The following is a 16,726-nucleotide window of genomic DNA, read 5'->3' as shown; positions in this document are numbered from 1 at the left end:
AGTTCGGTACGCTTTTTTCCGTTTCCGTACCACGTCTGAAGGGTTACTGTTGGTTCCAAACGTACGATACTGAAAGTGTTTGATGGAAATTATTGCATTAGTCAATGGAGCACAGCTATGTTTTTGTTGGACCCTGGTCTGAGCTGGCTCGATGTTACGTTATGATTGGCCAGTCTGCGTCCGGGGGCGGGACTTAGCGAAGGGTCAATTGCCCATAGGGATTGGCCTCTTTTGTCGTCGTGGCTGCAGCAGTCTCTCTCAACACTGGACCAGTTTTAAATAAAGTTGTCTCCATTCGTCGCTTAGACACAAAAACTTGGCAAAAAAGGGCCCAGGTTAAAAAGTACCAGTTTCCATTTAATTATTCAACTGAAGCTTCTAAGATGGTTTCATATTCAGCTTAACCTGAAATAACTTGATTCACAAAGATGCAACTTTCCTGATAATAAATACATGTCACCTTTTGCAGAGGTTTTCAGGTCCCTTAACATCTTCCAATGAACATGACATGACACAAACTGAACATATGACGACCAGGTGTTTAGTTTAATTCTTCGAGGTCCATTTTGGCTAAATCCCTTTTGTCTCTCGGGTGGAAACAGCCTGCAGAGGCTCCTCTTTCTCCCGACCCAGTGTTTATTAATAAACCTAAACAGAGTTGAGGTAGTCATGGTCACACATAGCAGCACACTGCCTGAGAGAGAGAAAGGAGGCTGGGTCAACTGTCTTTACACCCCCCTCCTGTCTAAGTTCATCTGCACACACTGCTCCTGCTCACTCTCTGCAGCTCACTTTGCTTTGTCACATGAAACTTAACTCATGTCTAATGGATTCATCCTGAGGATACTGCAGAGGAGCAGAGGAGCAAGCTTTCACAGAGAAGTGAGTACATTTATGTTTCATGTTTCCATATTTGTGTTGATCAACTGAGTGAAAGAAAATAAAAAATTCAACCATTCATTCTGCTCCAACTTTCAAATAACGTGCTGAACTAATTTAGCAGTTAAAAAAGCAAAACGCGCCTCACATGAAACTTATTTTATGTTTAATATAAGATGAAAAGTGAGTGTTCAGACAGCCGAGCGTATATAGGCCAGTGCCGTCTTTGAGTGGTGGAGGTCTGAAGGAATTTGGCTTTTGCCCACGCCTGTCCTGCAGCGAGACAGCTGGTGACTGTCATGTCTTCCCCAGGGCTTTATTCATCCATGCATGGCACAACACTGCAGCCCTGGAGTTTTACTGCTCATGTACCGCACTTGTGATCTGACCTTGGAACTGCTGCGTCTTGAAATTTGCTCTCCAAAGTTTTGGCGGGGAAACGGCAGCTATTGGTTGAACGACACATTTGTCTCCCATGGCCTTTCTACATTACTAATCTCCACTGATGACACTATTAGGTCAATTTGATCAATTTACCCTCGCGGAGTCTCTGGGCAGTCTTGGCAAACACCTCAGAGGGTGAAATTACAGCTACATTATTCAGCAGGGGAGAGTGCAGATGCCCATCCATCGGCACGGTGACATGTTATAATAATCTGCTCCATAATGTAATCTGTGTAATGCCACTTGTTGGAGCTTCAGACGAAAGACGTCTGTACGTTTGTGTCTGTATCGGTGGTGTTGGTTGTTGTTTGAGGTGTGTCTCTGGTCACTGCCAAGAGGACAGTAGGTCCCTGGCCCATCGAGCCTCACAGGACAGCTGCTGGTACCATACCCTCTGCTGAACTGCCCCCATTGCCCCGCTCTACATGTCTGCATGTGTTAATGACATCAGCATAACTCAACCAGACGTCTGGCCAAAATATGAACTCTGCTGACATGTCGCCAATGCAGGTCAGGGCTAGGGATGGGCATCATTAAGATTTTAACAATACTACTACCCTTACAAACACTGCTTTTTGTTCAGGGTTAAGGGAAAAAATTTAACACATTAACCCTTTGAAACCTGAGCAAACTGGCTGTATTTTTTTTTTGTTCGTTTTTTTTTTTTCTTTTTAAACATGGGAAAAAGGCAATGAGCAATGAAAGAGGAAATGACCCAAAAAAATTAGCAAGAAATCTGTAGAAAAGAGAAAATTAAAAACAGAAAAATAAGAAAAAAGGGTCAAAGGGTGCAGATGACCCCGGCCCATGGCCAAGGGGTCTTACTGACTTAAATCACTGATGGTACAAGTTAATGTTACAGCTGATGTACATGTAGTTTTATGATTACAACATATTTCCACGTGCCATTAGATGCTCCCACCCCACAAGTACCGTGAAATGATGCCGTTCACCTGACGGAGGGGGTCGGGTGTGCAATGAGCAAACTCCCAAGTGCCGTTGATGTAAACATGTGAGGCGGACTATAGCCTGAGCAGCTAGGTCAGAATGCCTCGCCAAAAATCAGGAGCTTCTAAAAGAAATCCAGGGTAAAGAAAGAACAAGACAATAAAAGGAGGAGAGAGGCAAAAAAACCCAAAATAAAACGTGAAGAAGCAACATGTATGACAGACAAAGCTGATAGAAGAAGTGAGCGAGTTAGTAAGAAAACCTGCTCTGTCGGGTTCGGATTTAAAGCCACAGTGAAGACAGATATCATATTAAACTACAGGACCTAAGGCATCTATTGATACCAGCCATGTTGTGATATCTTATCAGAAAGGGGGGCAACTGGTGCTCCAAATTTAGGCTACATTTTGGCGAGGGGGGGAAAAGGAACATTGCATTTGTTCAAAATGTTGTATTTAGATATTTCTGCACACTGGGGTCCCTGAACTGTCTTCGAGATCTGCACACAATTTAAACAACATTTGATTATAGTTGCCTTAAGATTTAATTAATACCCATGTACGCTCCTGATTTGATCTTGTGATTTAATACCCTGCAGTAATTTCTTCAATCAATGTTTGATTTTACTTCTCTCTAATCAGTCATTGGAGGGGATTTTTTCAGCCCCTGGGCCACATGTGACTACCTCTGATTTTCAGAGTAAGAAAATTAGGTCTTAACACACAGTAGAGACAAAATACATGGGAATTATAATTGGATCATATACGCAGGAAGTATAAAATTTTCCATAGTGATATGTACAGTAACCCCTCCCCTTTGACGGGTGTGGATGAGGCGCCAACTTTTTAAAATGTTGTCCCTCCGCCAATATTTCCTAACGGCTGCCCTGAGTGTCTGCATCAGCTCTTGTGAAGTATAACCATACGTCACAGCGTTGTGCTCTCTCTGCTGTTGTCACTGAGAGCAGGGCCTCTGTGTGTGTGTGTGTGTGTGTGACACAGAGCTGGCCCCGCCCCTCGCACATACAGCAGGCTGTGAGGCTCCGACGCACAGAGAGCTCTCCTCTGGATTGAATGGCAAAAATGCATCAGTGACGAATGTCTTAATCTTATTGCAAATTAGAAACGGAGTAGGGGAGATATATCTTCTGAATTTCTCCGTTAACGTTGGAGCTTATCAATACTGCAGTGTTTCATAATTCAGCCCCTGGGCCTGTTTAATACCAGGTTTCAGTACCCATCCCTAGTCGGGCGTATTATTTGTTACCACAACACTCCAGCTATCACGCTCAATAAGCTATCTAACATATCTGTGTGCTTCTGTCCAGGGATGAGAGTTCTGTGAAAGAGACTTTCACAACACAAGTGTCTACAAGAATCAGTCTGAACCAATGGACGACGATAACGTTTTATCTTCTGGGTTTGAGCCTCTCTTCATTAAAGAGGAGGTCGCAGATCCGGACAGTACCCTGATGGAGCAAAGCGAGTGTAACACCACACAGTCTGGGTTAGCCTTCACAGCAACAGCACTGAACCAATCAGCTTTAATCAGGCCATACTTACAGGAGATGGATGAGTTACTGAAAAGCTGCGAGGAGCTCACTGGGATCCAGTTTGGCTCTCACTTCTCAGACAGTTACAAGGAAACAAGTCTGACTGAATCAACTTACAGCCACATCAAGAAGGAAGACACGATGGAGAGCGATAGAGAGACAAGTGTTTCTCCCCATCTTTCCACAAGCTACATCGACACACACATGGACAGGGCTGGAACGGAAGACCAGCCGGCACAAGGTCGGTCGCAAGGCTTGGGCACCATCATCAACAGGTGTGGAGCGACCACAGAAGCTTCACGCCAAAGAGACATGCCGCTGACCTCAGCAGGAAGCAAACTGAGTGACACCATGGTGGAGTACGAGGGTCAGCTGTTGGGGATGTTGGCCATGCTGGAGAGCTGCATGGAAGAGACTGGGATGGACTTTGAGCCACAGGGATGGGCGACAGATGAGAGCCAAGAGTACGTACACATCAGTAAGAATCCTCAGCTTCACCGGGGGACGACGCTGGTGCCCATTCAGCAAGTACAGCCAAGGAAGTTGGAGACCCAGATGATGCAATCAGAGTCCTGGGCTGGTCAGCATCCAGAAGATGAAGTTTCCAAGGAAAGCAGAAATGAGGCAATGGAGAGCTCAGCAGCAAATGAAAGCCAGCAGAGTTCTGTGCTTAGCCGTGACAACATGGGCGGCTGCTCAATGGAAACACTGGAATGGAAAGAGCAGGTGGTTCTTGGTCCTCAGCTCAGGTCTTCATTAGACAGTACAGGAAATGATCCGATGTACTGTGAGGTGACAAAGGCAGGATATATGTCTACTAACAAAGACACATGCATGAAGGGAGACGTAACTGAAGTAGATGACGCTGAATCACCGGCTGAGGAGAGACAGGAGCTCGAGATGGACACCATTAATTCGGGATCCGGCATAAACGAACTCAGTGCCCTGGGGTGTCAGATGGAGGAGTGCATCGAGGAGGTACAGCGGTTAGAGAAGAGGAGGAGGGAGCTGCTGACGGAGGTGCTGGAGTTAAGAGGGGATAAAAACAGAGAGGAGGCAGAGGGGAGCAATGAGGAGGAGACGGAGGAGCAAATTGAAAGCAAGGCGGCAGAGCTGATGAATGCGCTGAAGAGGGAGGAGGAGGTGAGGAGAGAGGAGAGGAAGAAAGAGATTCAGAGCCTCAGGGAGGAGAGGGCAGAGGAGGAGAGGACGCTGTGGAGGGTGAACCTGGAGAGACAGGGGCTGTATGAGGAGCTGAGGAAGCTGAAGAGGAGGCTGTTTGGGATGGCGAGGGACTGCGCTCACAACCAGGCCGCCCTGAACACCCAGCGCCGGGAGGTGGAGCTGCTGAAGAGAGAAGAGGTAAGAAACCCAACTCAAGAATCTGTCCACCTGATTTCAGAGGAAACCACGACATAAAAACCTCTCTCTCTTCCAGGAGAAGCTGCAGTCGCTGGTGCTCCAGCTGACGGAGGAGGGCTCCCAGCTCAGGGCGGCTCAAACACAACAGCTCTTAGAGCTTCAGGCACAGCTTCATGCCCAGAGCTCCAGTCAGACGTCCAACACCCAGGAGGAGCTGACCGAGTACAGGAGGCACTCTTGTGGGGACATCCAGCAGTACCTGCAGGGGGGGCTGAAGGCCCTGGAGGAGAGGTGCTGTCACGGTCTAAAAATCATGTTTTTACAAGTTTTTATTTGCTAATGCTGTGTGTGATTAAAGTGTAAACTGTTGCCATGGCCAGGTATGAACCCATTTTGCTGACACTGCTGAAGAGAAGGGAGACAACAGCCGGAGCGCTGGCAAAAGCTAAAGAGCAAGCCCAGGAGCTGAAGGCCCAGCTGAGGCCCCTGAAGGAGGAGATCCAGAAGCTGATTCTCCAGAGGGCTTGTTTGGAGGAGAAACTCAAATTGATTCACATACAGAGGAGAGAAGATGCGGGGCAGTACAAGGTAAGCAAGACGGCAAGTATGGGGCGGGGGGACATAAGATGAAGGTAGAGCCAGAAGGTCCTTAGTCTGAGTTTCCACCAGCAGTGACCCTTCAGACATGGTACCTAGACCCTCGGTGTGTTCAGACAGTCCTCTTAAATGTGGGCGGGGTTGTTGTCACTCACTGCTCCGTCCAGCACTCGCTGTATTTCCTCATCAGCGGTGACACAGATGGAAGTCTGCACCTGGTTTATCGTCCACAGAACGAGGCTGCACGCCCACATTTTCACAACAAAATAGAACAGGCTGCAGTGAGAGTCTCTCTCCATGGGATATTTAAAAATAGCAGCTTTGTGCATTTAGTCCTTCTCAGGCAAGCTCAGGGGTTTAGTGTTGCTGTAGCCCACAGGAAGTGAGGATTAGAATATATGACCTTCACATAATCCGCTCCAAATTCATCTATATTTTTAAAGTCATTACTAAAAGTGTGTGTCATATAAAAACTAAAGTGATGGTCAAAGTTGTCACAGTGAAATTTAAGGTGTGCTGATGGATTCACGTCATCAACTCATGCATTGAGTAACATTACAAGTTAACGTTCCACCTTAAAAGCTCCTGAACAGAACTGTTCCGAACTGCTTGGCGGAAACAGGGCTTAACTGTCCTTTAACTGTGCATCAGTAAAAGTCTGGTCACATGATACAAAAACCAATAAAGCTATGTCTTACAGGAGACGGTGTACTTTCTGGAGGACAGCAGCAGAGAGTTGAAGACAGAGTTGAAGATTCAGAAAAGAAAAACCAAAGAAATCGAGGAGCTGAAAGACAGCCTCACCAAACAACTTCTCCTCTACAGGTAAGAGTTGTTGATCTGTGTCACACTTTAACATATCTCTCGGGAACAGCTCTAATCGGGACGTTTGTCTTACAGGGCTGCCATCAAGGACCATAAGCAGTGTGACGATGAGGAGACAACATGATTGACTTTAACTCTGAGTTCTGTGATTTCATAACAAACTGATCATAATCTGCGACATGATGAACTCATAGATTAATTGAATGCACTTTACACACATTAAGAGACACGCTGGTGTTAAAACAAAGGTTATTTTTAGAAGTCTGTGAAGATGAACTACACTGCAGCTTGTAGAAAGGTTTTTGCTATGAATAAAGACTGTGTTCGTTGTAATCCAAGTGCGACTGATGAGTTAATGTATCTGCATGAAGAGCGCAGAGGGCTTCATGTACTTATAAGGGCAACACGGCCGAGGCACTAAACACTGGGACACAGAGTAATAGAGTGAGAGTAAGTTCGGCTGACGGGAAAGCACCAAGGCGTCACACCAGTGTCGTGAGGCATAACTTGCTCTTTCACTAAAAGGATTATTTAAGGTTGTTTAAAAATACTTCAGAGCTCAGTAAGGTGCTGATCCTATTAATAAAATATGTAAGTAACACATTCATACTGAGAAATGTTCAGCGTGTGGACCCAAAGAACAATGAAACACATTTTATTAAGAATGCACTCACTGTACAATTACAAAATATTGAACATAGAAAAAGCTCAGTCACTACTCTATTTCACAACAACATTTAAATGAGTAATGTGGGGTGAGGGGACGTGGACCACACATGGACATTTCAAACTGAGTTTCTTTAAAATGGTCATTTTGTTTAGAAGCAGCTGGTGTGAAAATCAGTGTCCAGAACGATCAGATAATGACCAGACTGAAGCAGGAAAATATGAGACAGTTTTAAAACCAGAGGAAGTAACTCGCTATGCTCTGCATCTTATCAAAAGACTGGGCTGCATTTTACTCAAAGTTTGTTTCCTCTGCAACATTTTCAACGTGTGCAGACGGAGCTGTTTAATCTCTAAAGACCAGTTCAGACCAAAGATTCGTGATGTGAACTGGCCGGTCTGAGCTGGACTCAAGCCAGCTGATGATGTCACCTGACACTCACTGGTCAAATGGCCGGCGGCTGGTTTTTAAGCACATCACCTGTTTCAACAGCCAATTAGCTTGTAGTGAAGTCAGCTGGTCAAGTCAAACGCTGCATTGACAGTAGTTGCCCGTTTCAACTCGTCTCGATGCCAATCTTTGGTCTGAACTGGGCTTCAAACAGCAGGTTATCATGAATCATAACTTGTCGTGGGCTGTCAGTATGATCAGCATCTTAAGTTCTAGAAACGCATTTATTCATTAAAGAAAGAGCATCTGCTAAAACACTTCAGTGTACGAGGGAGAGCCAATTTGATTACAAAAATATATCTTTTATACGCAGTGCGCAAAAACATGAGTAAGAGTCTTCAGGCAATAAGTTACTCAGTCGAAGTTCTTCACTGTTACAAAAAAAAAAGGATGTCTTGATTATTCTGTCTTGTATTTACAGTGATTTACAGCGTACAGTGTCCCACCGGTAGAGTCAAGAAGGGAAGTAGCTGCATGGAAGTACAGAGGTGGCAGTTTGGCAGTTTGTGATGAGGTTGTAGGTAAAGACGCACAGCGGGCAGAGGAGTTACGCTGTGGCCTCGGGGTCTGTCGAACCCTCTGGGTCTTCATCGTTGTAGATGTTCTCAGCCTGAAAGGAGAATCGGTGTGTCAGTCATTCAGCCGCATACAGACAGGTTAGGATTAGGGATGCACAGAATATTCGGTAACCGAATATATTCGGCCGAATATTGCAAAAAAACCCACACATTCGGTATTCGGTGGAATAAGTTAAAAGCAAGGCCGAATAATAGCAGCGCCATTTTGATAACGCAATCCAACAGCGTGCCGTGACGGGCGGAATAAAATGTCGGCAGTGTGGCGATCCGTCCGTCACCGCACTCGCATTTGTGACTAAAAATAGTTTTGAGCGAGCAAAAAAGGCTTACGCCAGGGCCACACCACCTGCGGAAGCGCCGCGAATAGCCTCGAAGTGAAGCTAGTTTCCTTTCGGCACCCATGTTAACTGATTGTGTCATCCACACCAGCCGCGCCGCGCAGCTCCGCCGCAGCTCCGCCGCCGCCCCTGCAGCGATCAATTCGGCGTCTGGTCTATTTTCTGCGCGAGCCGCGAGCGAATGTGTCAAGCCGGGCAGTTACCCATCATGGAAAGACAACAGCTGGGAGCAGAATCGCTTGACGACCGGCGTGGAGAAATGCGCTTCTGATGTGAACGGAGGTGCTCCGGCTCGTGTGAGAATTTCGGTGTGCTGCGCTTCGCAGGCAGTGTGGCCCTGGCGTCAAATCATTCAGCACGCTGTGCGAGCAGCCTACAGATTTCAACCACCAGCAGAAACGAGAAGCGAATCCCACCGATTGTGGGTTGAACGGGGGTCACAGACACAGACAGTAATGTATGCCTGTCAAATACGGCGGCCATCGGCTTACCGGCAAGGAGAAGTCGGCTCCAATAATATCCTCTTCTTGGCGTGCGGACTGCCCAGAAGTACCTGGACAGCTGAGCCAGCCGAACACAGGTATGTGACGTGTCAGAGGAGAAACGAGCCGTTCACGGCCAACAAACCTCACCGCACTTTAGGGACTGTTCTTTACTTGTCAGGGGAGGAGGGTGGCTGGTTGATTCTTATTTTATTTATTTATTTATTTATTTTATTTTGATCACCTCTATGTACATCACTCATTGCTGCTGTTTTTGAAGTATGAATAAGTCAGTAAGTAATTTATTCCATTGAAATATCATTGATGTATTATAGAAAAGTGATTTATCTTTTCATAAATGACAAAAGGCACATCTGCCTCATTTTTGCTGTGGTATCGTGATACTACTCAGAACCATGATACTTTCACTGGTATCGTACAGTGGGTCCCAGTTTTGGTACCGTGACAACACTAATCTGGAGGGTTCATCTGCAAAAACTAATGAAAAACTAAACAACGATATTCTGTATTCGGTACTCGGTATTCGGCCAAGCGTTTAATATTACTCAGCTTTGGCCACAAATTTTCATTTCGGTGCATCCCTAGTTAGGATGTATTTATGAGTGGGTAGCATTTTATGATTCAAAGACAACCAGAGTAAAGACTAATGTCAGGTTCAGACTACACGATGTTAGTCCCATTATAAACTGACATAGTGACAGAAATAGACAAAAATGACTTGTAGTCTGAACCCGGCATAACTGAGAGGAGCCAAATTTTACCAATAAAGGACGACTACATTATTAACTGCTACTTTCTGACATCTATCACAGTGCAGTGTTACAGAAAAGGCTTCAGCAGTACAAACAGTATTAAAGTGAAGTAAGTAAACACCCAGCTGGGTCAGGACACTCACCATTCCTCTCGACTGTCTCCTCACTTTGCCCTGACTGAGTCCCTCCAAATGAAATATCAAAATCCATCTTGACTGAGATTTTCTCTTTGCAGTCGTTAGCTGGGATGTCGGCCTTTCCCTGCTACCTGCTCTGATCCACTTTATAGTTTTGGTAGCATGTGATCCACAGAGCAGAGTCGCCTTCTGTCTCTCACCTCAACATGGTGTTGCAAATTCATCATCCTCTATAACATCCTACAGGGAATACTTCCCTATAAGACAATATAATACCGTATCCTGGTGTCTGCCTGTCCAAAGCGAACACACTTTAATAAAATGTGGTCTCAGTTGTCTTACCATTTGCCAGACTTGCATAATGTTGTCTTCAGACACAGAGCAGATGACCCAGGGCTCGTTGGGGTTCCAGGAGAAGTCGGAGATCTTGGCTGTGTGGCCTCCATGGATAAACTAATGGACAGAAGAGAAGACACCATTTTTATTATAATGAAACGAGCTAGTGTTACCAATAATGGATCATCGTCAGGGCTGAGTGATACAGCCTTAAAATAATACCGCAATGTATTTATCTTATTTTGCGATATTCTGAAATCTCCAAAGTACTGTAGACTACTAAAATGCAAAATTATTAAATTAACTTCAGTTACAATTAATTTAAATAAAGTACTGTTACAATAAGGTTGAAATGTTGTTATAATAAACCCATGTGGAACACCTTTCAAAGAAATTAAGAGTAAGAATTGTTTTTTTATACAGAAATAAGTCATGTTTCACCTCACCCAGCAGGAAGACCATTGTACAATGTCTGTTTTTGATTTTGGTGATGTCATATACATGCATGCCTCAGCTTCCACATTGAAACCTCTTAATGCAGTTTTTCACAGTGCGTTTTATCACTGGGGATCGGTATCTTACCCACCACTGCATTTTATATGAAAAAGTGGGCTGTCCCTCTCTCGAAGTTCGCAGAGAACAGCGCTGTCTTTTATTCATTTATAAAGCCTTGTGTGGAAAGCTTCCCTTATACTTAACCTCACTTTTAAAACTTTGTACCCCTGGTTATAAAACACGTTCACAGACACAGCTTAGACTTCACATCCCACGTACGAAAAGTGAACTAGGAATCAGAATCAGAAATACTTTATTGATCCCCAAGGGGAAATTATTTATGTTACAGGTGCTCCTTGCAAGAGAGAGAGAGAGAGAGAGAGAGAGAGAGAGAGAGAGAGAGAGGAAAGACCGCCTTCAGTTTTTATGCCCCTGACAGATGGAATAGACTCCAGGAGTCACTTAAATTAGATAATCTGGTTTCCATTGAGTCCTTCAAGGTGCTACCTGATGAGGCTTTACATAGAGATCAGTCTTGCTCCTGTTATTTTTAGTCTTGTCTGTATCTACTATGTTTAGTTTTTTCACTTTTACATTGTAAAGACTGTATTTTTTGTATTCTGTACTCTCATGTTTATGTACCTTGTAATTTTGTAATTGTGTGTGTTATGTATTGCATGCAGGGCGTCCTTGAAAAAGAGAGCTCGCTCTCAATGGACCTCCCTGTTGAAATAAAGGTTAAATGAAAAATAATTTAATACCTCAAAGTGGAACAACTGGTGCTTTTATTTTGAAGCACTCAGCTCATCTCAAGCCTGAAATGTTGATGTTTTTGTTGTGAAGTTGAAGTTTCCAGGCAACAGTTGTTCTTAGCCGTTAGCACAAAGTTAAACTGTTGCCACTGCGTCTTTAAACATGACGATTTATTCACTGTGAGCTGGAAACAAACTAACAGCTCTCCAGTTCATATATTAAAAGTATGGTGCTCCATGGTCACAAAATGCTACTAAGTAGTTGTGGTTTGGGGCCCTGCAAAGACACGTTTCGTCTGCTCACACTGCCGTTAAACATGATGATTTATTCTCTGTAAGCTGGAAACAAACTAGCAGCTGTCCACTTCATATATTACTAATGTTCACAAGTCCTTCTGGTGCTCCATGGTCACGAAATGCAACTAAATATTAATGTTTGCAGTCTAGAGCCCTACAGGTGAGAAACACACCTCTCCTGCTCAGGATAAAGTGTTCTGGATGGTGGAGGAGTGTGTGTGAGGTATCATGTTTGTGAGTGTCTGTGAGAACCAAAGTGTGGAACAAGCCACAATACATCCAGTATATTCGATATATAACGTCCACCCCTCGATCATCTCAACTCCCAAGTTCAACAGGATTCACTGAGACTCACCAGAAGCTCAGGCGGGCCGTCCTCTGCATCCTCTGGTGACTGCTCCTCTCCGATTTTACTGGAAAAGAAAAACAGGGAACAGAAGCGTTAAACTTATGTTACAATATGACCCCACGAGTCTACGTGGGGAAGACGTTACGTTCAGTGTCCAGTGGACATTCAAAACTGGCTAGAACTGCAGGGAATCATCTCTGGCAACTCCAGTGGAGCCGTATTCAGTGGACACTGAGGGGTTAGATGTTAAACTGTTTACCTGAGGTCCCAGACATTGAGGCGGCGGTCTGTTCCACTGGATGCCAGGATGGTCTCGTTATGTGGTGACCACTGAACCTGGAACAGCCAATCAGAGAAGTCAGATTAGGTCAATACTGAAACTTCATCACAAAGATTTTGTCAGGAACATTTATCTCAGTGTGCTAAAAGATGGAGCTGTGAATACTGCAATCTGATTGGTAAGTAGAGGACGGTCAATCCTCACTTCCTGTGGGCTACAGCAACACTAAACCCCTGAGCTTGCCTGAGAAGGACTAAATGCACAAAGCTGCTATTTTTAAATATCCCATGGAGAGAGACTCTCACTGCAGCCTGTTCTATTTTGTTGTGAAAATGTGGGCGTGCAGCCTCGTTCTGTGGACGATAAACCAGGTGCAGACTTCCATCTGTGTCACCGCTGATGAGGAAATACAGCGAGTGCTGGACGGAGCAGTGAGTGACAACAACCCCGCCCACATTTAAGAGGACTGTCTGAACACACCGAGGGTCTAGGTACCATGTCTGAAGGCTTACTGCTGGTTCCACAGGTACTGGACTTAAAGGGTTTGGTGGAGCTGGGGCTTTAGTGATAAATATTTTACCTGGAAAATCTCATCCTTGTGTGACTCGAAGGAATGCAGCTTCAATTTCAGGTTTCTCAAGTCCCAAAGAGCGACAGTCTGTAAGTCAAAGATGAAGAGAGATTAGGTATTCCTGCACATGATATCACAGTTGTGAATGAAACAAATGAAACGTGGAACATGTCGTTACCTTGTCTGCAGAGCCAGAGGCCAGAATGAACTCGCTGTAAGGGTTGAATGACAAACAGTTGACCTCTGCTGTGTGGGCATCCACTGCGTGGCTGGGTTTGGAGGTGTTGTTTGAACGAGTGTCCCAGCTGAGGTGAGACAAATATTCATGAAGGTGTGAGGTCACATAACATTACAGGTGAACTGTTGTTAGACATGAGTTATAATGAAGCTTCTTACATCATGAGCTTCTGGTCATCTGCTACAGATCCAAAGAGCGACTCGTGAAGCAAGTGCCAGGAGACGTCCTCCACCACAGCAGTGTGACCGGTGAAGATCGTCTTTGCCTCGACTATCTTGCCCTCTTTGGGCACAGCACTGATGTCCCACAGACAAATGGTCTGGAGATGATAAAAGATGATAATGGTGACCCAGTAAAATTAAATATGGGAAGATACTTAAATACAGCAATGAAATATTTTCTTACATGGTCATCTGACGCACTGAGGAGAGAGCCGGACAGATTTGGATTCCAGGAGAGACCGTAGCCTTCCTTCTGGTGACCTCTGAGACGCAGATCAGGGTGACACTCTCCAGAAGCATCTGTGGATGATGAAAATAACACACATGGTCCATTTCTTTCACACGAACATCAAAAGCAGATACGCAGTAATGAGAATGTGTTCCACAAAAATCAATTAGCCTACTTCACTTTCAACCATTAGCATCGTCTTGAGTTGTGTGTGACGTGTGTACCTGGCTTGGAGGGGTGTTTGGTGTAGTCAAACACCAGCACCTCTGAGGTGGGGGTCTTGGTGGCGATGATGCAGGGGTTTTGGGGCATGTAGCGAGCACGATTCACCTCTCCTTCATGGTTGATCTTGATTTCTATCTCGATCTTGCCGCTCACTGAGCCAAAGCCTCCGAACTCTGCAAGGAAACATGTTCGTAGTAAACAGACACATCACAGAGGCAACAGAACATTTTCTGTCTAATGGGCAGAATGACAATCCAGTATCATCGACACAAAGTGAAAACACTGATCCACATCATCATCATCTTCAGGTTATGCCCTTATTTTGACATTCTTGTGACTGTCAAACAGCGGCAGGTGGATGATGAGCAGCCAAGAAAAAGACGCCAAGGTTAACTTTATTTACCATTTGACATACCGCCCACCACTGCAAGGACTTACTATAGATATACTATAGATATACAGGATGTGAAAAGTCTGCCTGGCTTAATATTCACACGTCTTTGGCGTGTGACTGAGCTGGTCACCCACCTCCTTTCTCACTGTCATAATGTGAGGCTTCAAACTGGGCGTCATCGTTGGGCAGCTGAACGCTGGCGATGACCAGGTGATTCTGCTCATCAGATGTGTGAGTGCCCAACACCAGCCGGTGCACGCTGTAATCCTTCCCCTCCGGCCTGGTGAGGAAAATAATTATCATTAATGTTGTTCAGAGATGACAGAGTGCACGATGGTGTGTGAGAGAATTACTGCTGGTAAGATGTGTAACGGCGTGCACCTGGAGACGTCAGGCAGCCACTGAGCAGTCAGGCTGGGCCACTCCAGAGCGTGGGTCATCACCAGGTCGTACAGGAAGGGAGTGTTCTTCTTCCAGATCTTGTACTCCTCGTTTATCACCCTCTCTTCAACCGCATCATCAAATGCTCCTGCTGAGAGACAGAACGCAGAGGGAGGTCAATGGAGACCGAAACTTCTGTGACGCTTGCATGATGCATTAATTACAGAGGAGGATTAGGGACACGTTAGAGAAAACATGGCATCACCCAGACGTGTTGATCACCAGGATGACAAAAAATACACTGTCCCCGCTGCTTTCAGGCAGCCTTAGGACGCAACTCATACACGATAACGCACAGTGTGGCATCACCCAGAGGTGCTGACATACTCTGTAACATCACACAACCACCTTCAGGGGATTCTTCTCTGGTGGCGCCCTGGCAGAAGTGGAGTGGTGTGGATCAGTGAAAAATTGAGAACAGTTTTCGGGTAATAACACAGTAGGTGACATTGTAAATGTAATAACATCACCTGAAATCTTGTTGGTAACTTGTTATATTTCTTTGGTAACGCTGAAATGTGTATTACTGTCACCCAACACTGTAAGAACACACTTAGTTGCTTTTTATACCATGTCACAAACTTTGACTTCTTTTCCTCCTTAAATTGCGAGTTTAATCTCGTAATATTTCAACATTATTCTCGTAGATTTATGACTTTCATTCTGGTAATATTACAACTTAATTCTCTTAATACTACGACTTTATAATAGAATATTTACAATATTATTCTCGTGATATTATGAAATTATTCTCGTAAAATTATTGCCTTATTCTCGCAGATTTACGACTTTATTCTAGTAATACTATAACTTTATTCTCTTAATAATGCGACTTTATTACAGAAAATTTACAATATTATTGTTATAATATTACAACTTCATTCTCGTAGATTCATGACTTTATTCTGGTAATATTATGACTTAATTCATGTAGGTTTACCACTTAATTCTCGAAATCTAAGTTTTCTCTAACATGACCCTGATCCTCCTTCCTGTAGCTTTCACTGAGGGTGGCAGATTAATATCTGAGAAACTATTTAGTGTTTCCGTGTTAATGATAACCGATACTGAGGCATTAATCAGCAGCTGTTTCAGGTTGTCTTTGTATTAGAAGTAATTGACTCCAGTGTGTAGCAGTATGAGAGTGTGTTATCAGAAACACACCGCCGTTAGCTCACCAGGCTAACATGATTATTGCTAGTATTATCATAACGTAGATTACTGTAACAATAGGGAGGCGCTGCGGGCTCACTGTATCACGTTAGTACGGGATGAAGGAGGAAACGCAAAATGGCGTAAAGACAGTAACAATAAAAACACAGGGATATTACTACAGTTTACACGATGAACACGCACCCGGCTTTTGTTATGAATGATTTGAGGTCAGGCGCTACGGCAGCTAGCTGCTACCCAAGCTAGCCGAACAGCTAACGCTAGCTAAGACATGTCAGATAACACGGAATAAAAACCTAAAATCCCTTTATCGTTACCTTCCTTGTCCGCCATTGCTCGTATCTCAAGCAGCTGGTGGTCCACAGAGACTTTCGGATAATGGAGATGTGGAGCCGAACAGCTTTGTCCCGGGTCTTCCTCTCGTGTGCCAGCAGACCTCAGTGCTGTCAGATGCACTGGGTGAACGATGCTAAGCTAACGGCTAGCTGCGGAGCCGATTGTGAGAGACGTGGGTGCATTCGCGCGCTCTGAGCGAGCGGGAGGGGCCGCCCCCACCCCCCCACCCAGAGCGCAGCGGCGCCTGGTGACCAGCAGAGGGCAGCACGAGCTGCTCCTTCTTCTTCTACTACCTTCTCTTCTTCTTCTCCGTATAAATGTGTATTTGTTTATATTAATCATAGAAAATAATGGTTT

General features: G+C 44.8%; 2 protein-coding genes across 2 annotated transcripts; one reads left to right on the top strand and one right to left on the bottom strand.

Moving 5' to 3' along the window:
* The first annotated feature begins 745 nt into the window (after positions 1-745).
* Positions 746-6,945, top strand: sync (syncoilin, intermediate filament protein). Its single transcript, XM_033637319.2, has 6 exons — positions 746-882; positions 3,599-5,185; positions 5,262-5,476; positions 5,566-5,773; positions 6,483-6,607; positions 6,683-6,945. Exons 2-6 carry the CDS (start codon positions 3,662-3,664, stop codon positions 6,729-6,731), a joined length of 2,121 nt encoding a protein of 706 aa, XP_033493210.2. The 5' UTR covers positions 746-882; positions 3,599-3,661; the 3' UTR covers positions 6,732-6,945.
* A 301-nt stretch (positions 6,946-7,246) lies between these two features.
* On the bottom strand, positions 7,247-16,605 carry rbbp4 (retinoblastoma binding protein 4). The gene is made up of 12 exons (XM_033637320.2): positions 16,351-16,605; positions 14,801-14,951; positions 14,554-14,699; positions 14,025-14,198; positions 13,756-13,871; positions 13,509-13,669; positions 13,291-13,417; positions 13,122-13,199; positions 12,521-12,597; positions 12,268-12,325; positions 10,375-10,485; positions 7,247-8,334 (listed from the first exon to the last, which is right to left on the bottom strand). Exons 1-12 carry the CDS (start codon positions 16,364-16,366, stop codon positions 8,272-8,274), a joined length of 1,278 nt encoding a protein of 425 aa, XP_033493211.1. The 5' UTR covers positions 16,367-16,605; the 3' UTR covers positions 7,247-8,271.
* Between the last annotated feature and the right edge of the window lie 121 nt (positions 16,606-16,726).

The sequence above is a fragment of the Epinephelus lanceolatus genome, chromosome 16, assembly GCF_041903045.1.
Source record: "Epinephelus lanceolatus isolate andai-2023 chromosome 16, ASM4190304v1, whole genome shotgun sequence".
Classification (NCBI taxonomy): domain Eukaryota; kingdom Metazoa; phylum Chordata; class Actinopteri; order Perciformes; family Serranidae; genus Epinephelus; species Epinephelus lanceolatus.
The sequence above is the reverse complement of the archived record's forward strand: the minus strand, read 5'-3'. Positions and strand labels throughout refer to the sequence as shown.